Source organism: Venturia canescens, chromosome 10, assembly GCF_019457755.1.
Source record: "Venturia canescens isolate UGA chromosome 10, ASM1945775v1, whole genome shotgun sequence".
In the NCBI taxonomy this organism is placed as follows: domain Eukaryota; kingdom Metazoa; phylum Arthropoda; class Insecta; order Hymenoptera; family Ichneumonidae; genus Venturia; species Venturia canescens.
The window spans coordinates 11,523,833-11,547,780 of NC_057430.1; the positions used below are offsets into that span (position 1 = coordinate 11,523,833).

General features: G+C 42.9%; 1 protein-coding gene across 1 annotated transcript in view; it reads left to right on the top strand.

Moving 5' to 3' along the window:
- The first annotated feature begins 16,037 nt into the window (after nt 1-16,037).
- LOC122417320 (Krueppel-like factor 6) overlaps nt 16,038-23,948 on the top strand; it is a 233,535-nt gene continuing 225,624 nt past the window's right edge. Inside the window, exon 1 of the mRNA XM_043430753.1 lies at nt 16,038-18,250. Within this exon, the coding sequence (XP_043286688.1) occupies nt 18,149-18,250 (102 nt within the window). The 5' untranslated portion in view covers nt 16,038-18,148. The remainder of the gene's footprint in view (nt 18,251-23,948) is intronic.

Below are 23,948 nucleotides of genomic sequence, written 5' to 3' on the forward strand. Positions count from 1 at the left end.
TTGAATGTTTGGATTGTTTTATTATTTTTTCTAATTACTTTTATCGTGTGACTGCGTGCGTAACGTTTGACGAATTTGAAACAATTGAAACTGTCAATTCGTTTTTCCAAGGAAATTATTATTCAAGGAGTGATGAAAATTCTTTGGAAATTGGATATTACATTTTTTTAAAAAAAACAATGAGAGCGAGTCTTTCATTTGGAATGCAGAGTAATCGATTTGGGCGTCGAGTTACTCCAAGCGAAAAGACGTTCAAGAGGGCACGCTAAGCTCCAAAGTTTAATGACGTTCGAGCTTCTTTTTTTTTAACTTGCGTCCATCGCGTCGGTGGATTTTGTCTCGAGGGTAGTCGAGAATTCATCAGTGGGTTGGAAAGGAGAGGCGAGAAATTGACCGTTACGGAAACTTTTATTTTATCCTCTTTCAGGCCATGTTTTTTATTTTCATTATTCTCTTTTCGCCGCAAGAGTTTCGAACACGATTTCGACGTTTTTCCGTCGCCTCGCATTTGTCCGGACGACGACGAGATCCACCGCGTAACGATAATGATCCCCCATAACATCCCTTATAAAAGTGTGAGCACCGCACGAAACGTTTTTTGTCATTTTCGCAAGTACGCATTTTCCTGCGACTTCGCCCCTAACCACAAGTGCTCTAAAAATCTTATTTTTTCATCGCGAGTTTCATTTGTTTACATTTTCCTCCCCTAGAAACTTTATTTCATGGATAGGAAAAAACATTTTCTTTTTCCCTCGAGCAAGAGCTACAATTATCGTGGAATTCCTTCATTTTTTCAGCAGATTCTTTCGACCTTTCCTCGCCGGAGTCAAAACAAAGTTCTGGATGCGTTTTTTTCGCAATGCTTCTCCACCTTATATTTCATCGGGTTTCGCGATGTTGTGAACGAGAAAATAACAAGATGGATAAGAGAGCGAAGTAAAGCTTCGGTTCGATCGAGTGGCCGCGAACCGAGGGGTTTCCTACGAATTCTTTAGTTCCATTTTTCCGATTTTTATCCCTCGCTTTTCTGGGCGCACAGTGTGTTCTGTCTTTCATGAGTTCGAAGACCCTGAAGCGTGGATCTCGGTAAAGAAAAATAAAAGAGCAACAACAACGGACGGAAAAGGATCTCGCGAGAAGTTTCCTTGACGAGAGAACGAGGCGAAAAAAGTGAAATAAGAACTCGGGGGAGAGAGAGAGAGAGAGAGAGAGAGAGAGAGAAAAGGAGACGGAGAAAGTGGCGATCGCGTTTGTATGCAAATTTCTAGGCGTCGGAGGCGACCTCTCTCGGCGGTAAACGTTTCTTCGCGATAAAAGTCTTGTACCACTCTTGTCGGCGGATAATGAAGGGGATGTATGCTCTCGGTATCGCATGAATTTATGTACTATTTCTCGACGTTTACAGCTCTCACGGAGAACGACTTGAACGGAGGTAAAACAAAATGAAAAAAGGCAAACAATCCTTGGGTAACAACTCACTCGTGGAATAACAAAAGCAAATATGAAAACGAAGAGTAAAAGAAAGTGCAATTTATTCGTTGAGCATACAATCTGCGCGTCTTTTTGCCATCTTTTTCGCACTAGTTTTTCTTGTCCTGGCGATCGAATTATGCTCGGATCTCAATTTCCTGAGATTACAGTATTGCCCCTCGTGGCTTAAATCCTGGGATTTGGAGTTCTTGTAAATCGTCGCGATGTTTGGAACGAAGTTCAAACTCCATTTTTTTTTCGATGGCATTCCATCGAATCCTTTTTCGTACGAGATGGGCGTTTTCTTGGCTGCGAAAAAGCGTGAAAGCAAAACCAGCACCGAGCTTTTTTTCTATCCGTCAGTTGAGCTCGGACGAAGGATTCGAGCTCAGACTCGCACTCACCATTCTTTGATAACGAGCAATAAAGCATTTTAATAATGATTGATGAAAGCACTTTCCGGCAATCACGAGTCTCCTCTATCCCTGTACATTGAATAGCACGCGGATAAGCCAGGCTCGCGTATGCTCGTACGAATTAGTGAGAGACCCCAAGTAAAGTCACTCTTGCGCCAGTCTCGTGGCTTTAGCCCGTCTCTCTGTTTATCCCTCAAGAGGGTCTCAACCCATTTTCTCTGGAGTCTGGAAAACCAGCCAACACCAACAACAGAAGCACGAGCCTCTCCAGCCTTTACTCTCTTTGCTTTATGCCATTATATCACTTCTTCTCTCCCTCTCTTTCCATCTCTTTGAAGCGGAATATTCTGTCTAGGTCGCCCTCCCTCGTACGAGACCTTTGCCTTAGGCTGCCTTTGTACTTTGGGCGAACTAGTGCCCGCACTCTCATCCGCGCAAGGGAAAGAGAAAGAAGAAACCAACACCGAGAGCGAGCGCGGGAGGGAGAGACAAAGATCTGTGTGCACGGTTCGCATAACACATACAACGAAAATACACCGTGTACGTTAATGTGGCGGATCTCTCTCCTCGAAAGCGGATGCTTCTTACACCCAGCTGTTTGGCTTTTAACGCCACCAAGAGGCTGATGGGCGCGCTGGGTTCATGCGCGAAAGAGCACCAAACGCCACGCTGAATTTCCGCAAAACGTGACAAGAACCGGTACACACGTACACACGCTCGGCTACACATTCTTAAGCCTTTGATTCACTCGTGTGGAAAATTGCCATTTTTACTCTCGTCCCACTCAGTTATCTCGATTCACATTTCTCTAAGAATTATTACATAGTACACGTGCTGGCTACGTTTATTTATTATAATTTCGAGAAAAACAATAAAAACGTTATGAAAATAGGGCTGAACAATTTGTCTTTCAGGTTCGATCAAATTTTGTTGTGAATACAGAAAAATTATGGACGGATTCTACCTACACGGAGACACTTTTATACCAATATTTCGGATGAATAGATAGAAAAATTTGCTATCTTTTGTAACAGCGCTGTTCTATGTCACCATTCTATTACATTTCACCAAAGTGCATTAGTAATTTTGATGCCGAAAGAAGTTTTCTCAAATTTCACTATGTACGAGAGGCAAAATTTAGCTCTGTGACATTCTTACATCGAACGATCTATCGATATCTGAGTGTCACTCGTGTCTTTGGTGAAATGTTTAAAATTGGTGAATTGGACTGGACAAATTGGTGAAACGTCGAAAATGTTTGTATCGCTGAGTCGAGCGATTGCTTGAAATTTTACTATGTGCCACTATTTAATTTTCATGTTTATACTCGCAAAGCCTGCGCTCATATAATTGGTGCGGGTGCATGAATTTTGCTATGTTATCGAGCAAAATTCAGTATGGTAAAAAGGAAAATACGAAAGTATGCCGCATTTTTCGTGTAGCACAGAGAAACGATTGCTGTGTTATCTCCTAAATTTTCATCAAATCGTTTCATTATTAACTATGTTTTTAATGAAAATTCCGCGCGGTGTTTATTTTTGATATAGTACAGCGCGTTATTTAGTTATCGAAAATTACTATAAAAACAGTAATGTTTGCTATAAAAGTCTCTCCGTGTACGAATTCAGGTAATGCAATGAGTAGAATAAATTTGGATTAATTAATAATTGATTTCTCGAAGGGATGCTCCAAACGAATGAATAAACAAACGCGATTCGACCATCGTATGAGAGAGATTGAGAAAAATCATAAATTTTCAAGTACAATGTTCAGTGCGAGTACATTAGTGTGTTGCGGAGCAAAGGCCTTTTTTGCTCGAGCCTCGCACAGAGAGCCCCGAGGCTGAGGCTAATTTCTCTTCTCGCGTGAGAGAGAAGGAAGCTGCGCGCCCCCCGTGAGCTCCCGAGAAAATCCTAATTGATGAGCGGGAGAGAGAGAGAGAGAGAGAGGGAGAATGATACTCGGAGATAGGAAGCTTTAAAACGAAAACACCGAGTCAAAACAAGAGGCGAAGACCTCGGCCTCTTTCTACTTTCATTTTCAAGCTTTCAATCTTATTTCCCAGTCCACTCGTCCCTGAGAGAAAAGCTCTCGCGTGTGCTCGATTTTTCAGGGATTTTTCGTTCGACCTTGTCATTAGAGTAATTGTCATTTTTTTCAGATGAAAAATTTCATTTGTATCATGCGCGTTTTGCACGGATGACGAGACTCGAAAGCCCATAAATTCTTAAATCTTTTTTCGTCTGAAATATTTTTCATTATTTCTCAATCAACTCGGGCGACTCGATCCCCTCGAAAATTCAGATGCAGTTTTTAAAGTGTGTTCGATATTGCCTTTTCCCATTTGACTTTGCATCAAAGCGAAAATTATTTGCAATTGTTCGATAGGCTTAAACATTCGAATCTTCTGAGGTATTTTTTTCGGTTTTTTGTTTTTTTTTTTCCTAAGAAAAAGAGGGTTTCGTATTAGGGGCGGAGAGGCGACTAATCGGGGGCGATTTTTCCGACATCAGTCGGTGAATATAAACGCGGAAAGGACAAGAGGAGGATGGGGGAGGGCTCGCTTTCGAGTTGGCGGCGTTAAGAACGACAAACGATCGTCGATCCATCAGGCTCAACGTTATTCCCACATCCCCTGCGCACCTCGATTTGCAACAGCACTTGCTGCACACATAGCTTTTGTCCTACGACACACCGAGATGCCTCGAGGCAGCAGCGCCACGACGGGCTTTTTTCGGAGCTTCTTCTTCCAGTTTTCTCGCGACAGTAGAAAAGTGGAGAGATCCTTGCGAATACGTGGTAGAAAAAACGGGGCAAACTGACGGAGGGTTTAAGAAAAATGATTATTTTGTGCGAGTTTGGTGATTCGGATATGGAATTTCTAAAGAATAAATTCCCAGCGGGGCCAGCAAGGCATGCTTTATTTTTGGTTAATTAAAAACGAGAATACACAGGCGTTTGTAGGCAAGAAAGCAATCGCTTTTTCTGTTTTGGTAGGTCTCTTGAAAGATCCGAAGCGTGAGCTAGCTCTACCAGAGAGAAGATCGACTCTGAAGCAGACAGGCCAAGAAACCAAGAGCATTTTCATTGTACGTTCTACCCACACTGCGAAGAAAAGCACCCAAATATATAGCGCAACACGGATTCATATACTAAGAGAGAAAGAGCGAGAGAAAGCGAGGCTCGAACTTGCCCGGGGCGAATGTTAATATAATCATCCGGGGTTAGGGGCCGAGTCTCCCCGAAGGGATGAAGCGAACGTTGTTATTCCGAGGCTCGAGCGCCTCGGACGGCAAGAAAAGAAAGAGAATTAGAGAGTGCTGGGGAGGAAGACGAGAAGAAAAAGCCGAAGAGGATGAAGAAGAAGAAAAAAAATCAATAATAAATTATGTATTGAAAAGTTGGTGTCAATTTGGGCTTGGAGGTGAAATTAGGGGCGGCCCGTGCCGTCTCGGCAGTCGAGTCAAATTTTTTTTTTCAACTTACTTCGAGCAACTTCCTCGCAGGATCGTTGATCGAGAGTCAATCGAAACGAAAGCATCCCCATATCGTAACAATTCGATTGAAAGCTTCCTCATTTTCTGGCGTATCAAATTCGCGGATAATAAATTACAGTATTAATCGCCTCCCTGATTAAATCATTACAAAATCAATTTCCGCACGAGCACAATTAATCTCAATGAATTACAACTCCGTATAATTAAACTGTTGTCCGATCGAATTTTCCGGTACAAAATTCGCGCACCCTCCATTTTATCCGCTTACGATATAAATAAATAAATAAATCGGAGCGTGATTCTCAAATCGAATTGTAATGAGTTTTGGTAGATGCTTAACATTCCGGGGCCCGAGCGAATGGACCATTTTTTCCGCCGACTCAACGGAACGACGGTGTATAAAAAGTCGTCCAAATTTATACCAACTACCGGTGTTTGCCTGCGCTCGAACCTCTTTCTACAAAGAAAGTAGAGATCGTAATAGAAGAATGTTGGAGAAAAGAGGCAGATGGAAGAGCCCAGAGGGAGAGGAGGGAAAAGGCGAAACCATTTAAGCGAGACATCGCAAACATACACGTGGAGGGGGCTCGAGAAAACGCTGCTGGAAATTCGTTTTCTCCATTAAAGTAGAGGGCAATTCAACCTTTATACGTGTATATATAGATATAGATCATTTATTTATTTTTATTTTTTCGACTTCGCTGAGGAAACCCTCGTTTTTACACTTACAAAGGGTCGACCGTTTGACTCCGAATGGTGCGACTTTCCATTCATTTCCACGTTGATGAATTTCTTCTCGAGAGTGTTGATAAATAAAATCGTAACTGCGAAATTCGTTCGCGATTATCCTCGGATGCTTCAATTTTTCACAAATTTTCTTGTTGTCGATTTTTTTATTTATTTTAAGCGTCGTTTCACCGCGTTCCCAATGGGTTCGATGCTTTCCTGGCAAAAGTCGAAAGTAAACGATACGCAGGGGGCTAGGAGGGTGGGGGGGGGGGGGGATAAACATAAATAATAGGCTACAGGTATGCCATTGGGAAGGAGGAAGAAGAAAATGAACGTGCCGAGAGCAAAAAGAAATGAGGAGGGAGAGGGCATGCAGCTTAATGTAGAGGAAAAATTGCCAAAGGCAATTTATGTCGCGTCGCGAGAGCCTGGAAATTCGTTCTCCACCATTTTCCTTCTTCGTTAGAGCAAAAAGCTTCTCCTTGTACGATTCTCTTACGTTCTTTGTTTACTCTTTGAGCCCTCGACGTCCTATTTCTCTCGGTTTTATTTTTTTGTTTTACATTAAACCCTATTCCGAATGTATATGCCGCTGGTCTCGTACCTTAAAAGCACCTCCGAGAAATTTTGACTTTTCCGAAATGTTCCTCCGAGCATGAAATTTCGTACTCACCAATTTTTATTTACCCTCCTATCTTGATATTTTCGTATTTTTTGTATTTCTTTTTTTTTCTTTTTTTTTATTCCCGAGGATTTGTCTTATCCGTTCTATCTCTTCATCCTCGGAGCAACTCTTTAGTCGTGTTTTTCTTCGTATTTTTATTTATCTCCGTAGTCTTATTTTTAGTTTCTCGTTCTTTGTTTCTCTTAGCTTTTCATATTGTTTATTTTTCTTATTTTCATTCGAGTTTTTTTTTCTTCCTCTTCTTTTTCCGCCTCCTACGAAGCGAGATAAAGGAACAACCCTCTCTCGGCCTCTCATCGGACGTTCTTTCGCCCTTCTACCCACCTTTCCGTCCTCCTCCGGCTCACCGTGCCCACTGACAGTCCCCCGGGAACGTCTTATCCCGCGAGCTCGGTACTCTGAGAATTTTTCCTCCCCCCGCCCCGTCGCCTCTTCATCCATAATCTACCCTCGTAGTTTTGCGTATGCTGCGGCCGCTCTCCTCCGGATTCTTCTCCCTTCTCGGAAAACTCGCGTCTCCTGTTGCAAGCCGAGACGAGAATATGAGAAGTATATAAGGCAGAAAAATGAGGGACTCGGAATTTATGATTTATCTCAGGAGAAATAGCAACCCCCGGGGGATGAGGAGGCGGCGAGGGGACGGAGAATGAGGCAGAAATGAAATGCGGGGAGGGTAAGGAACCGATGAAAAGAGATAAACTATTTATTCGTTTCGCTCTATGAATGAATTGGCTCTATTATTCAAGGATGTCAACGACTCTATGATTTTTTCATCATTATCTTTGTAAACCGGAATTGAGGGAAGGTTATAGAGAGTTTCGAGAAATTTGGACGGAGGATAAGAAAGAGATTGATCGGTGACGCGAGGAGCTCGAAATTGCTCGGGGTCGAGACGGAGTTGCTGGTCGTCCGAGGATTCGAAAGTTCTTTTAATTTGATGCACCAATCTGTATTAGTTTGACAGTGAAACATTCACTCGAGAGGTCGAAATGAATTTCGAGCATGTATAGCCAAGAGAGCAGCTGCGATAAGCGAATTAATGAAAGATGAAGAATCCTGAATAAATAATATCGAAAAAGGCTGTTCGTCGGGATTTGTTGAAGGTTCGGAAATAGCTCAATTTGACGCAACGGATTTTTCGACATTGAAATTTATTCCCCGAGACGTCAAAGGCACACTCTGAGAAGTCAACGCGCCGCGCGACAGTGAAACGTGAAAAAAATCGTTAATATACACGCTGAAAAATAGCATTCGACGGGTGGTGTGCGATGAAGAAACTCACGATTTTGGCACGTTGCGCCAGCGTGCCGAGAAATGAATGAAGGGGATAAACTCACCCTCGGGATTTGCGGCTCACTTTTCTTACCCTGAAGTCCGCGTACATGTATAACTCTCGGAGGTAAGAAGACGTGAGATGCAAGAAGAAGGAGAGGAAAAAGGGAGTTAAAGAGCGGAGCAGAGGATGGAGGAAAGAGTGAGTCATTAATATTAAGCATCAGGAACTGGATTTAGACAGGAGGATAAGAGTATTAAATGAAGATATTAGAGCACCCTCTTATAATTTCATACCTTGAAATACGACCTTTTTCTCTCAAGGCCTCAACATTCGTTCGAGACTTTGATAATCTTAATGCAAAATGCTGTTCGTCCCTTCGATTAATCGCCAACTAAAAAACGCCTCTTTCATGATTTTTTCTATTGCGTGTACGCACCGAGGCCTCCGCAGCTCTGATTCGTGATGACTGACGAAAAATTCTTTCAACTGAACGTCCATTCGTGCCTTTTAAACCTGACAAGTTTTTGGGAATTCTAGGGGTGAGGATTTTCCAAGGTGAACAGGTTCTGCGTCCGTCTCTCTCTCTCTCTCGTGTCCCGGACAAAACGGAGGGAAAATAAGTCACGCGAAGAAAATATAAATGAGAAAAAACACGAGAGAGGGGAAATTTGTGGGGAATTGTAGAGCGTACAGGTGCTGCGTCCACGTAGACACGTAAATGTCGAAAGGCGAAGACCGAGAGGGGTGTCATAACGACGCAGCGTGTGCCCGAGGCCTTTGCTGTCCTCCGGTGGACGAGTGAATGGTGAAACTCGAGAGCCCGGCCGATCAGGTGGACCGGATTACTGCAAGGCGTTGATTTTTCGCCACCCTGAGAGAGATGATCTCGGCACGGACCCTTGACATGTGCACGACCGATACGTGCATTATTTAGCTTGAAAAAGAAACTGCTGGGATAGTTGCATAATCGAAGAAATAGGAAATGAGAAAAGAAAATTGAAAATAAATAAATAAATCACTTTCAGTATGCCACGACTCGTAAAAATGCGGTTATTACCGCCGCGTTTCCTCGACTTTTTATTACGTATTATTATAGATTTTTACGTTATGTGTTCCGCGTGTGCGTGGACGTGAATGCAGAGCATTAATACTGGAAAAATACAGTGTGCCCCCATCTTCGTGGAGTAGGCGAAGTGACGAAATTCTTTTCACTCGTATACGTTTTACGATTTTTTTCATCTCACTCGCTCCCTCCCTCTCTCCGTTTCTTTTTTTCTCGAGTGCACTCAACTCCGTGGGAATATTCATTCGTGCTCACGTCGTATACATTCGGCAGGCTCTTTTTCACTGCGTCGTCGATTCGCGTAAAGCACTCCTTCACTCTCTCTCTCTCTCTCTCTCCATATTTTCGTACAGCCTTAAATGTGAGAGTGTGTGCCGAGAGATTTGTGCTGAGGGTGTCAGTCGTGTGCCTATCTGAGAAATATTCGAGTATCTCGAGTGAAAGAGAGAACGAGATAAACGCGTGAGTCGATGGGTGCGCAGGGGCGCTCGTTTCCGGCTCGTTTTGCTTCGTCGGATCTCGTAAGGATCAATTGGCAGACACGAGGGTCCAAAGATATCGGGTGACATTGTTGTTAGGCGACGTCGTTTTTATATAATTTCGTGATTTTTCGTACGAGAAAAGTGAGGTAACGCGCGTTGAAACAGACGGAAGCAGCTGTGGCGAGTAGAATAAAAAGTGAGGAGGAGGAGGAAAAAAGAAGGTCGTTTGAAAACGGTGTAAAAATGTAAGGCGCGGCGGGGATTCGTGTAACGTGAGAATAAGCAAAAGATAAAAGGAATCGTGGACACAAGAGTCGCGAATCACAATGCAAAGCAACGTGGAATAGTCGCGGAGGATGAGAAAGGGCGGCGGGGGAAAAGCATGGGAGGGAGTCTTGCGAGCGTAAGCAGCGAGCCAGAGCTATCTGCTTAAGGATTTTCGAGCTGTCGAGGCTCGGTGAAGCGTGCGGAGGAGCCGGGGGGAGGAAAGCCGAGGAAGTCGGAAAAGACGGAGAAGAAGGCGAGAGGCTTCGCGTTGAAGAGAGAAATAAAAGTGGAAGGGAGTCTGGACGAGCTTCGCGCACAGCCATCTGGACCAGTGCGATAGGATTATACGGGATTAAGGCATTTTACACCGACGTCCTCGAGCCGTTAATAATAATCGCGAGACGTGAGATGAGAAACTTTGCACACGTCTGTATATACGTAGGAATATATAGAAATATTTTTAAACATCCATTCGAAAGTGTTTACGTGGATAAACAAACGTACGCGCCGAGGGCATCGAGTGCTCGGAATTCCGGAATTTTTTTATCTCCGAAAACGATGCTTTCTATTCCGAAAGTGTCCGCTTCGATGAAAATTAAATTGACATATTTTTCCTCCCCGATAAGATTGCTATTAAAAAATAATTACTCGCTTCATCACTGAAAGTCCGAAACCGTCGCGCAGCGAGCGTTCGACAACTTATATTTTTATTCCGTCACAGCTTGTCATTCTTCTCTCGAAATGATTTAAGGTAATTCAAAATCTATGTTATGTCACGATTTAATCAGAAGGATAAACAATAAAAAACGAATTTCATATCGAAATATTCGACACTGATTTATCGTCGCGATGTTGAATTTTTGCTCGAAGCATACCAAGAATCATGAGGATCAGGATATTAGCATAATTTGCAGTTTCTCAAGACACGCTTGTTTCTCTCTCTCTTTCTTCACCTCGGGCCGTAACAGGATGACGATAAAAACGACTAGCAGCGGAGCGTGTGTCATTCCTTCGATCACGTCACACTCCTCGCGTCTTCTTTTCTTTTGCTGCATAATATCGATGGATACGGAGAAACGAAGAGCAGGCGAGAACACGCGCACACGCTTATTCCTGAGTACGGAATCACACAAGCATGGCAGGATTGTTCGTGCGTATGCGTGAGCGCTGAATATAATGTGAAAAGAATAGTCGTCGCGTAAATATCGTCCTCGTGCCACAAATTCTTTGGTGGGGCTCAAGGATTCTCTCCGCACCGCGCGAGCGAGTCTCGTGTTTCCTCGCAGCGGGCTACATCTGTATTCGCGTTTTTTAAGTGCGCGTTACAGTGGCACAATAAACTTTTTCGCCTAGCAGAGCCATGCACGAACGGGGGCGCAAAAGAAAATAGCTCGTGGCATGAAAATCCCATGATTAAAAATTTTCAGCAAATTTTTCTTTCCACGAGAAAAAGCAACGTTCATTAGCCACTAAAGTGGGGCGTGATTCACATTCAGAGGGAAAAAGCGAGACGCAGCAGCAGAGACGGGAGGAAACAACGTAAGATGGGACGAAAAGAAAATGCTGTTAATAACATGCTTTCCACGGTGGACGCGACGTATATCTCCTCGTCGTCGTCGTCGTCGTCGTCGTTACAAGCTCGTTATACCGAAATCACTTAATGAGCTTAACGGCCTCATTAATATCCCTTTTCCTAATGCCTCCCAGACTGTTAATAATATTTCGATAATTAATTCTATCCTCTCGTTAATGCCCTGCTCTAATCGAAACCTGCTGCGCCGTGTCGCTTCGTTTCCCTCGAACGTGTAATTCGCGGCTTCGGTATGGATGAATTTATTCAGTGAATAAACATTTAACTGACCGGGATTGAGATTGGTGATTCGTGGAGGAATCGGTGCTCGGGGGAAAAGTGTGTTCCGCGTTCCCCTTTTCCGCGTTAATCAGGCTAAACTGAGTTCGTGACACTGCCAAGCGATGTCTGCCTTTTCGCGGGTGTGTCGTTGCACCACATAAACCTCCAAATTCTCAGGAAACGTTGAGAACTGATGAAAAATTCAAAGAAGCGTTCGCGGCAACATTGAGAACACCGGAAACATCGCTGCACGCGGCCGCACTGAAAGGCGAGCTTCGGTAGAAATATATTCACGAGTGCATCGAGTGGATTGGAGCTCGCACCCCAAGATTCGAGCGGAGCATCCACATATCAAGCTGGCGTTTACGTAAATCGATGTTCCCGCGGTTTTTCGGGCTGGATTACGCCCTGGCATTGCTGTCCAAGAGCGCGCGGAGCAAACCCCAGGACTCGTCCGCGGAGCAGCGGAGGATGGTCCGGAGAGTTATCGAAAGATGGGATTTTCGATGGGAGATAGATAAGGACAGCAATAAATAGAGGGACGGCGGAGAGGAAGCTGGGCTCGCTTCCAAATTCGCGTAGGACAAGACGTTGCCGGTGTATGTACGAGAATACAGGCGAAAGGAACGGGGCTCAGGCTAAAATAGAGAGGGCTGGAGAGAATGGAACAGAGAGCGGAGAGCGCAATATTTATGGGATCGAGCGTCCTAACCCAGTGCACGAGACTGCTGGGGAATTACCGATATATCTATATATTAATGTATAAATTTTCGGAGAGAGAGAGAGAGAGAGACAGAAGTTGGTAACCGTCCCCCAGGAATCGCTGGAGGGTCGAGGAAGAAGGAGAGCGAGAGAGGTTCACCGAGGTCAGGAAATCCATGCGGCTGCGGAATCGCGCGAGGTTATTCCGTGCTCTCGACGTTTCTCGTACTTTCTCGCTTCAGTATTTAATTTTATCTCAGTGCAGTTTCAAGTTGGCTGCTTGAAAAAATGTATTTTTTTCTGTAGTCGAGGATGGGAGTTTCCGGTGAATAAAAAGTCGGCCGGTGAAAGCCGCACTTTTGCTCGTACGAATCGATGGAAAATTCAAGAAAAATGGGACTTCCTGCGGCGGGGGAAAAACGACGGGAAATTCAGCGATAACCGCGCCCCCATTATCGCCTTGCAGCGGACTCGATATTGAGAAGCAGGAATCGTCGAATGTACGCGAATAGCCAGAACCTTGAACTTGTATATCCGGTGCAACAAGCCTCGTATCGTTGAATTAAAAACATGGCGAATGACTCTCCCATGCGGAAATTGATGGTTAAGCCGCCGCGTCCCGGAGATTCGCACACCGAGAGAGGAAAAATGGGAGAGAGAGACGCGGCGGGAGGAAGAAAAAAGCTGCTGGCGCGAGGAGGGGCGAGCTAAACTGGGAAATACCGGGCTCGTTCACCGGAAATGGTCCGAGAGATCTCCCAGTTGCTATAGGAATCTGCGAGTGGTACAAGGCACGTCACATGTGCCTGCATGTACGTACGTAATACGAGGGAGTACGTGTACCGATGAGAGGAACGCAATCGTGCGCGAGATTCAACGAGAATTTTGCGCTATAAACTGATGGCGTAGGAACTGCGAGGCAGGAGGGCTCGCGGTTAGAAATTTCCGAGGAAAATCCAAGGCAGTTAGGCCCTTCTCTCGCCTCCCGATCTATAGGCATCTCACACAGGGCGGAAACTAACGTTTCACCTACACAAATACACTCGTATTTATGCGCGTGTGTGTAAAACGAGCGTGATAAGCCTCACTTCTGTTCTGTTTTCTAATTTCATTCGCCATAAACGTCGCTTACGTATCTAATCTGGCATTCCCTCGTAGCTTCGAGCCAACTCGAGAAAACCTGTAAGAGAGCGAAAGGGAATAATGGACCATAAACCTGGCTGGGAAGGGGGCGAGCGATTTCTGCCTCGAATTTGTACGCTCCGAGTACGGCAACGTTGTCAACGGTTTTTTCCTCTTTTTTATCCAAACACTGAGATTATTTTAGTAATCGAGTGGTTCGAGTGCACCGCGGGGATTTCGAATTTAGTGAAAATATTGATTTTTCTCATTCGTTGAGGATCGAGTTACTATTCTTTCGTTACACAGTTACGAGTAATGGGACTAAATTTATTGCCTTTCGGGGAGAAACTCTCGAGGGATAACGTACGAAAGCGTCTGGAGCGGGGGATAGAATGAAATTTGAAAAGAATGAGAGGAAGGAGAGAGAGAGAGAGAGAGGGAGGAAGGAATCAAGTGGCTTGACTCACTCCGAGGCTCGATTATTCATTCGCGAATTCCTCGCACCACGCACGTTCCAACCTTTTTTCTCTCTTTCCCTCGCGTCTTCGATCTCGAAGTTTATCCTCGTGTCTCATCGACGAGGCGAAGGTTCCGCAAGTGTTTATAGATATTTGAGCGATGAAAAAACGCGGAGTAAGAGCGGTGGAGGGCGGAAGAGGCTTAGGTGAAAAAGCGTACGCGCGTTGAAGATTTTTTCTTTTTCTTTTTTATTCTCTCACTCGTTTTTTAAACAGCGACCGTAGCGCAGAGAGGCCTCCGTGCAAAAGTCCGAAACGAATTAACGACACGAAATGTTAACCCCGAATCAATCGTTTCCTCGATAATTTCAACGCCGAAAGACGATAAGCAGCAGCAGCAGCAGATAATTTTTTTTTTTACTCTTTCTTCTTCGAAGCCTCGCATTAACGAGAAACGAAAACGCTCCAGCTCGAGATATTGGCTCGCTTTTTATCACCGGAGTTAGTCATATTTTGTTTCCGAAGGCTTCACTCATTCGCTCGCGTTTATATATTATTACTCATGAAATTTCTAAACGTGCACTTTTCATATTGACGTCGCCCTGGAGAAGTCGCGATTGATGATTCATGCACTCAGCATCCGCGCCGTATGGACCGAAAGATCGAGGAGGCCTCTTTTTATTCCACTAACGTTTATACGCAGTCGTGGTTGTAAAACGTACGTCTCATTGCTACTGAATTACGCTCGGTTATTTTTATGTCTATGTATAGTGACGTACATATTTACATAATCTCTGTGTACATATGTATATGTATATATTTAGTCTTTTCCTGCGCGCATTACAGATAAGAAGCGATAAGAAAGCAGTAAAGATATATTAGTTTTTGTGCTCTCTATTTTTTTCCCTTTCTCGTATTCTCATAATTATGCGCGAGATAAGACGGACAAATTGGTTTTTCGGAGCGAATGCAACAGCCGAATCGTTCTTCGTTATTTTTGTTTTTATTTTTATCTCTCTTCCCTCTTTCATTATTCTCATTATCGTACGCGGCGTTTACGCAAATTTATTCGGGAGCTCATCCCCCCGCCCCGGCTTTGGGAATCTATAAATTTGTGCATTTGGCCCGTTCGTGCGCGTGGCGGAACGTTGCGAGAGAAATATTTCACTGCTCGCTATTAATTTCTATGTTATTTTTCGTTAGAGCCGAAAGGGCGTTGAAATTTGTGGGATTTGAATTTTTCTGTGACAGAGAACTCGAATGCTATTATTTTGAGGTTCGGGGACGGAAATAATTTGGTCCGTGTTGCCACGAATGCGGTTAGATTTATTTATGTTGACAGGTTCGTACGCACTTGTTTCTGTCGGCAGTTGAAAAATGGTTAATAAGTATGGATATTATTTTGGTCACGCGTCGAGCGAGTTTATTCGACTAATAAATACCGCTATTTTCTTTACGTCCTTAATTTGTTTGATGACGATGGAATGAAAAAGAAGAAAAAATGTGCTGGTTCGTACGAACGCCGACAGGTTCGTGCGAAGTTTCGTTACAACGCGTTCACGAATTCGGTTACAATCACGCGCGCTGCGGTTGCTTGATAATGATAAAAAAATGTGGGTTAACATTGCCTCGTTTCGAGTGCGTTTGTACGATTAATAAATCGTACAATATTTTAAATGCGGATGTAATTCATTTATTTTGGGATAATATAAAGCGGGTTGTTTGATGGAGAAAAATAATAATAAAAGTAGGGGTTCATATTGGCACGAAATAGGCTCGTACTCACGCGAGCCACCGGTGTCCGGAGAGCGAACAGTGCTGCTACGGTACGTGTCGCGGTCGCCGGTGAAATTATCCACGACGCCGGTACGAAGGATATAATACAGGCGCGCGCGGTAGGGGAGACGCTCGGCTACGTCAGCTCGTGAGCATTCGGCCCGCTTCGGATCTCGCACCCCCCTCCCCGCGCGCCGCTTCGTGCCTGCTCGCCCCGCGACGGCGAGAACGTCAGTCACTCTTCGGCGCTCGCGCGGGAGAGTTTGCGTGCGATCGCTGTCGCCGGTATACACATTTCGCGTATACACCACCGTGATTAATTAGCGAATATTGTTAATCTATATTTCGGTAATAACGAAACCGAATATCAGGAGCCATACGCGCGCGGGAGGGAGAGATTGAGCGGAGGAGGGAGCGAACACGAGAGAGACAGGGTAGAGGATTTCCGGTGTTTTGAGGTGATCGGGAAATATATCTATACGTTACATTCGTGCTCGCGATAAAACTCGAAAAAACATAAAAACCGTGTCTATTGGGGATTGTGCGAAAAATATTTGTGTTGGAAGGCTCGTCGTTCTTCGAATTTCGCGTGTAATCGCAGTGTCGAATTCAAGTGCGTGATAAACTGAATTTTAAAAAACACGTCAGATTCCAAGAATACTCTTCGTCTTAATATGCCGCTGTAGTAGATTTGTGAAAGGAGTTGAAAAATTGATGATTTCTTTAAAATGAAGATCTGAAGGCGAAACTATTGCAAGTTGGGCGATAGAGGGGGGGATTGCCAGTTTCGTGAAACGGTGCCGGTAGTCTGCTGCTGGCTGCTGCATCGGACAGTCTCGCGAGAACCGGCGAATTCCCAAAACTATAAACATAGCTATATACACACACACACACATGTATATCCTGATGCATATATCGGAGCTAAACCGTTAAGCTTTACGGAGTGATATACACAACACAACACACATTTCGGGAGGCCGGCGTGCGCTGCGTAACATTCCCCCCCACTCGAGCGCGTCTGACTCTTCGAAAAAGTAATCGTTGAGAAGGGAATACGAAAATATAAATATTTTCGATGTGTTTGCAGAATATTGGGAACGTCAATCGGTTTGAGTGGTGAAAATCGAGGTGAAAATATAAATACGAATTTTTCGAATTCCACAAACGGCGGCGTAACGAAGAGTTGTTTTGTTTCGTCCTCCAGAGCTCGTATCGCGAGACGCTAGCGACCTCAAATTCCGAGAAGTCACTGCAACCCCAAGAGGATAAATAAAATCGAAAGAGGAACGCAACACACGTGACATTTCCGGGGTAAATCAATATAATTTCGCTCAAAATTTACGATTATTCTTGGTGATTCTTTACGGGATTTTCGTTTGAATTGTCACTGAAGAAATTTCAACGTAAACACATACACACACATACGAGAAAAGGAAAAAAATTTTCGTACGATGAATAATACCGCGTTGTGTCGCGGCGTGCTCGGATTACGAAAACGTCAGTCAAGAGAGACAGAGCGTCGTGCAGTCAGTGGCATTTCTGGCGTCGTACCGGCGTGCACGTTGTGATTCTCGTTCCTCGAATTAACGGGAAAAGAAGAAAAAAAAAACGAATAAATCTAATACTCGGATTCGAGTAATGCAACGAAATTAAACGACGGAATTTTTTCGAACCTGCAAACTTCCGACGCGCAATTTCCAGCTGAAATTTTCCAATCGTTTGATCGTGTAAAACCTCGAAAAAAAAGCGAGAGCGAGCGACAAGATAAATAAAAGCTAGCGAACAAGTGAATTTTCGAATCGTGTTGGTGAAGTGGGCACAAATAATAGCCACGTCGATGAAATTTTCGTGGTGTACTACGGGAGAGGATAAAGCAAAAAGATCGCAAGTGCAAATTTGAGTGAAAATAAATAATAAAAGTAAAAATTTCGATTGTGCTTCGTTCGTGGATTAGGAAAATCGATTTTTTCTAAACGATTTGTTGTTTGTTGTTTGTTTCTTCGCGTAAATACGTCTTTAAGTGTTTAATTATAATAATCATATTACAAAGTGAGTGCTGAATTCGTCGTTGATTTCAAAGATAAATCAAAACGAGTAAAACGCGAGTGTATAAAAAGCAGGAGAAAACGTATTTCGACATACGTTTTTATTCCATATATTTGTACCAAATGTGCACGTATACCTATAAATCGTAAACGATACCCTTTTTTTTGACGTCCGTGTTGTTTTCGTGATATCTCGTGCTCAGTTGATTGTTTTTCTCTCTCTCTCTCTCTGTTTTCCCCTTTTTTTATTCATATTTGTTTTGATATATTTTTTCCTGTCGTAAAACGTGTTGCTAAAAAACATAACCATGGATATCCTGCCGAGTGGAAACATATTTCGGGAATTGCAGGACATACACGATACCGGATATTTTTCGGCTCAACCGTCACTCGAGGATCATTGGCAACAGGTAAGACATTTTTTTTTCTTCTCTCATCTCGTTCTCTCCAACGAACATTTTCTCTCTCCCTCTCCTCTTCCGGTGACAAGAAAGACGAGCTTTCACAATTTTGACACTAGAATACTACGAAATCGTGTGTATTTATATACAGGATATACCAGGTTCAACGGTCAAGACTGTCTCGGTTTTCATGGCGCGGGCTGTGAAGAGTTTTATATCGTTTTCTAATCGAACCGTTTGAACGAATTGATTATAAAAGTTGACGTAGCTGCGGCGCCCTTTAACGTGCCCTTCAAGCGTGTTTTGTGAGAAGACTGCCAGTTTTAACGAGTAGAACTATAAAAACAGTTGTTGACCTTGTTTTTATATTTTTATCATTCTATTATTGGGAGCGTTTTCAAAAACAAATTGACACTTTTTTCAACTGGTTGTAGAGACTTTAGTACTGGGGATAGAAAAATAAAGTCGAGGACTTTTTTGACGGAAATTTTGCGCTCTACAACATCGGTCCTCTTCATTTTTTTTGCTCTCCCCCACCCTTTGGACTACAACGGGTTCGAAAAGTTTTTTCATTGATCGGAACACAAGAAATTCGATGAAACAATGTTACTAGGACGTTGTACTCGAAATTTTATTCTCAATCGGAGCGTTCGTTTCGTTCGCGGCCACTCAATATATATCTGGCACACCCTGTATATATATTTATGTAAAGCTACACTTGGTCATTCACTTATTCACTCGTCGTACACGTTCGTTCACTCGTAACGCTTTCCCTTGACCCCCAAACGAACCTACATCTTTCCAACGGATTTAACCATCTTACGTAGCCATCTTTGATTCACTTTCAAGCATATTATTTATTTAAAAGTGTCTCAACCGTTGCAGGTGATTCGTCATTTCACGATGGCCAAATCATTTCGCTGTTTTCAATGAATATGACGGAGGATAATAAAACAACGATGTTTTTTTTTTTTTTATTTTTTTTTATTTATTTCTCATAAATGGGGCATTATTTTCTTCACGTGAATTTCAATCGACTCGGTAGATCATAAACATTATAAATTCTTTGTCAGCTCGTTTAAACGAAAATTCGCTTCTTCATAAATGTATTAGAGTAAAACGGCGTCTTATTTTTCAAATTTGTATTTATTTTTATTTTCAAAAAATCTAAAAAAGGCTCTTATGGACTGTTAATAGAAATTTATTACGTTTTTTTCTACCCTCGCGTCGATTAGCACCGCTGAGCTCATTATCGTCATACTATTAGGATTGTATAAAGCTCTTTTTCTCCTTCGATCTTTCGTCATTCGTGAACTAGACGTGCTCAATACGCTCGTTTTTCGTTCCTGCAATTTTTCCCGTTCTCCAGCGATGTCTAAAGAACTAGCTGAAAAACTCGTTCAAGTTTTTCCCTCGTTTTGTCCCTTTTTCTTTGTTTTATTTCGCTCTCTCTCTCTCTCCCCCTCCCTCCTTCTTCCCTCTCCTCGCAGCCTTCTCTCTCTTCCGTTACTCTTAATTCTCATTTTCCATGAGATATTCAATGGAAACTTTGGCCCGGCTCTCTAAGAGCTCTCGCTCGCTTGAATAATTGGGTCGAGAATACGGCGGCGCGGCGGGCGCGCAGGATTCTCCATTCACGCGACAAAGTTAATTGCCCGTTGCATTAGTGCTTCTCGTCCCAATTACTCTTTTACCCATCTCTCCCCCCCCCCCCCCCTCCCCGCCCTCGTCCTCGCCGCCGCGGCACCCCTCGCTCTCTGTCCTTCAATTCCTTTTGAGAAACTGTCTCGTGATTATCGTAATTATGGATAAACACACTCTCGCTGGCTTCTGAGATTCGTGAATGAGGCCCCTCTTAATTGGCGTATTGTTCGTCGCTGCTTCGCTCCTTTTTCGAAAAACATTCGAGCTTTGGTCTCGCCGTATTTTTTTTTCTCTCTCTTTTTTTTTTTTTTTTTTTTACTTTTTTCTTCATTTCTGGTTTTCCCCACGAGGCAAATTTTTGTTTTTTTTTTCTTATCTCGTTGCGTCTGGCACGTTTTTCAGGTATTTCTTTCGTTTTAACCATTTTATGACGAATTTTTCTTCTCCTCGTGTCGAGGATTCCTCGTCGACGATAACAGCGATCACACGTAGACGCTCGACAGACCCCCGACGATTCTCTAGCTATAAACGACATTTATTCGCGTCCATAGATGTGTAGACATTAGAGCACACGTATGGGGGATCGGTCAGCGTGTCAGTCGGTGAGATCGCATGACGCGTTGGTGGGATTGGAGGCGTCGGGACGCCCGACGTCGCGACCGCACCGACCCACCGCCGCCGCCACTGAATATGCTCCTCACACTCGTACGTAAAACCGTACACTGGTGCACGTTTTTATACACACGCGCACGCGCGCGGGCGATCTTCACGGATCGAGTGTCACGCTTGTTCTGCCCAATTCGACTTTCTTCGGTCACTATCGTTTGGGGTTTTATTTTTTTTTAGCGCTCCGTCATTAAAGTTTGATTGTATTGGAAGGTTTTTATGCTTTGTCGTGGTGAACGTTTTGACAGGTTTTCTTGATGCTTCGCGTTGAATGAAGAATAGCACGATTTTGTTGAAATTTGAAAATTTTTTCTTCAATTACCGGTGACTTTAGGATGCTGCGTGGTGGGGAATTCGATCGCTTCTTTCTTTCTCCGTTAATTAACGAGCATCCCCGTGCATGTGCCAAGTCGGGGATTTCTCGTAAAGAGATGGAAAAAAAAATCTCGCGACAAGGACATTGCCCGGGAGAGGAGAGGAAATGTTTTGAAAATTGATGAGAAACCACTCGAACGGTAATTGGGGAGAAATGAAAATGGCCGGAGAGAGAGAGGACTACGCGAACGAATGAAAAAGCGATGGGCTTCCCGAGCAGGATCCTCGCGCGCCAGTTGCCATCGAATGTCTTGTGTATGTTTGCGACTTTTTTATCTGCTCCGAGATCGCTTGTGCTCTCTCTCTCTCTCTCTCCTCGAGTATATTATACCTCGATATATACACGGAGATAATATAGCTTTTTTTCTTCTTTCCCTCCTAGGGGGAGCTTTGTCCTATTGACCACGGGAAATTCAATATTTACGATACGTACGCTCCTATATACGTGTACGGAGCGTCTTTACGCGACGTAAACTTTTATACCGTTCTCCAGAGACATTGCCATCAAAAAGTTCATCAATTTTATATATATAAATTGCGAAAAAAAACTGCCATTTTATATCTGTATCACGTATTTTGTGTTTCTGTACGATCTTTGCCATTCTTTTTTCTCTCTCTCTCTCTCTCTCTTTTTTTTTCTTTCTTTTTTTGTTTTTGTTTTTGTGTTTTTTAATGTTCATCTTTTCTCCATTTCTGAGCACAATAAAAATACACCGGTTTATTATTGTTTTTATTACTATCTTTCGCCTGGGGAATAATGTCGGTTGGAAAAAAATCGATTCATATTTCTCTGTGTTCGATTATTAGTAGGAAAAGAATTCATGTCGGAGCGCTCTCCGCGATGTTTGATAAAGAAACGTCCGATTTCGGTTTATTCATTTCATTCGATATGTTTTTTAATGCCGTTTCCTTCAATTTATCGCTTTATACTGCTGCTATGCGAGGATTTGATCGTTTTGGCGAACGAACCGACGATTTTTATTCTTTCGAGATTTGATGTGTGCGAATTAGATATATAGATGGGAGGGGGACAATAACCGTTGGTGAAACTCGCGCTTTACGCAGAGGCCTTCCAAATTTATTCGGAAAAGATTTCTTTTCCCGCGGGCGATTTTTTAATCCTAAAAAGATTGCGTACGAGGTTTTTTTTTTTCCTCGCTATTTCCAAATCTTTTTGCCACATTTTTTCCACTATGTGCGATTCGTCGTCCACTCTGCATATTTCGGGGCTTGTTCGAAACGCGCGCCGGGCCCGGCCAACTTTTTTACACCGAAACCGCAAAAATGGTCGGTCCACCGTGGAAATTAAAGTTTCTCGGTCTCACGCATTCTCTCGTCATTTCGTCTCTCCACTCTTCTTCTTTTTTTTAGTTCTGTCTCACGGTTTTTTTCTTTTTTTTCCACTTTTTTGCCGACTACAGTGCGTCGTACGGCACCGAACATGAGCGCCAAATATCGCCGCGTTTCTGTATACGCATATATTTATTGCTCCGTATGGAAAATCCACTGGATTTCATTCTCTTTCTCTCGTCGCTTCGTCTCTCTCTCCCTCTCTGCCCAACGCCAGTTTTGCCATTTCGCTTCCATATGCAATTTTGAAGATTGGATTTTTGCGTTATTTCGACACTGCCGTGTCCCCGTTGAGCTTATGACATTGTCGCAATGTTTGAAAATGAAGAATAAAGAGGAGCGCGAGATAGATAAAAAAAAAAAGGTGATAACGTACGAATACGAAAAAGTAAAAAAAGGGAAAAAGTTCGAAGCGACAAAAACTGACGCACCTGCTTTCGTTTTTTTGGTACACGATCAAAATTTTGACTTCACCGATTGCCCTGGTTTTCACAACTTTTTAACTTTTTCCCTGATTCTTTATCTCAATATGCACCTTATTCAAGTCGTAATTTTCAGTCTTCTTCTTCTTCTTCCGCGAACGTTCGCGAACAATTCAAGCTAGATCATGCCCGCAGAATCGTTTTTTATGGGTGTCTAAATTTGGTCGATTTTAACTTTCTAGTTAAAAATATTACCACTCTAAATTCATGTCAGAGTTATTCATTCAAATACATTTTAAAATAAAATACATTTTTTTGTGCTCTAGAGAACGCAGAGGGAAAACGCAAGGGGAAATGGATCAAGAAAAAAGTGTTAAGGAGGGTGGATAGCGACGATACAATGTTGCCATGCTAAACCATGCTAAATACATAAAAAATTTCAAAATGATAAGAATTTAATAAAATTTGGTGAACATATTCTTTAGTGCCAAATTTGACAATACAAATTTTTTAAGATTTTTCTTCTGCACGGTTATCGAGTGTAATTGATCGGGCATATGAAATCTGCTTTAATGCGCGTAATTACACGATAACTGAGCAGAAGAAAATTTTGAAAAAAATTGTCTCTTCGCACTTGATGTTGAAGAACGTTATCACCAAATTTGATCAATTTCTTATCATTTCGACGAATGTAGCCACCCTCCTCAATAAAAAAAACAGAGCCGATAAGCAAATGTGAGCTTACGAGTGCTCATTTTACCAATTTCGTTAAGTCTTCAACGTAATTTTATCTTTATTACTAGTAAGACAATCGTCTCGAATTTTTTCCCAGACCTTCGTAACATACTTCATTGTTATTGGACGACGCTGAAGTTTCCAACGTTGGAGTCCAACGAAATGATCTGAAAAAACTCTCAAATAATTCCAGTAAATCTCCAATTTTCTTCCCTGCCGAATTTCCAATTCGTTATTTTTTAAGCCACATCAATAATTCGTGAAATGAAAAAATAATGAATTATAAATCTTTTTTTCGTTCATTTCGTTCAACTCCAACGTTGCAAACTTCAACGTCATGTTATTGGGTACGTTTTTCACAAACTTCGTAAGAAGCGTTCATATATGGAAAGATAAACGTCCCTACATCCCTGTCTATTTTTCTTCACATTTAATCGCGTTTATCTAAATAGCCAATAAGACGAAGCCTCTAAAATTTGATAAAACCCTGTATAATTTTCAAGACTTTCTTAAGA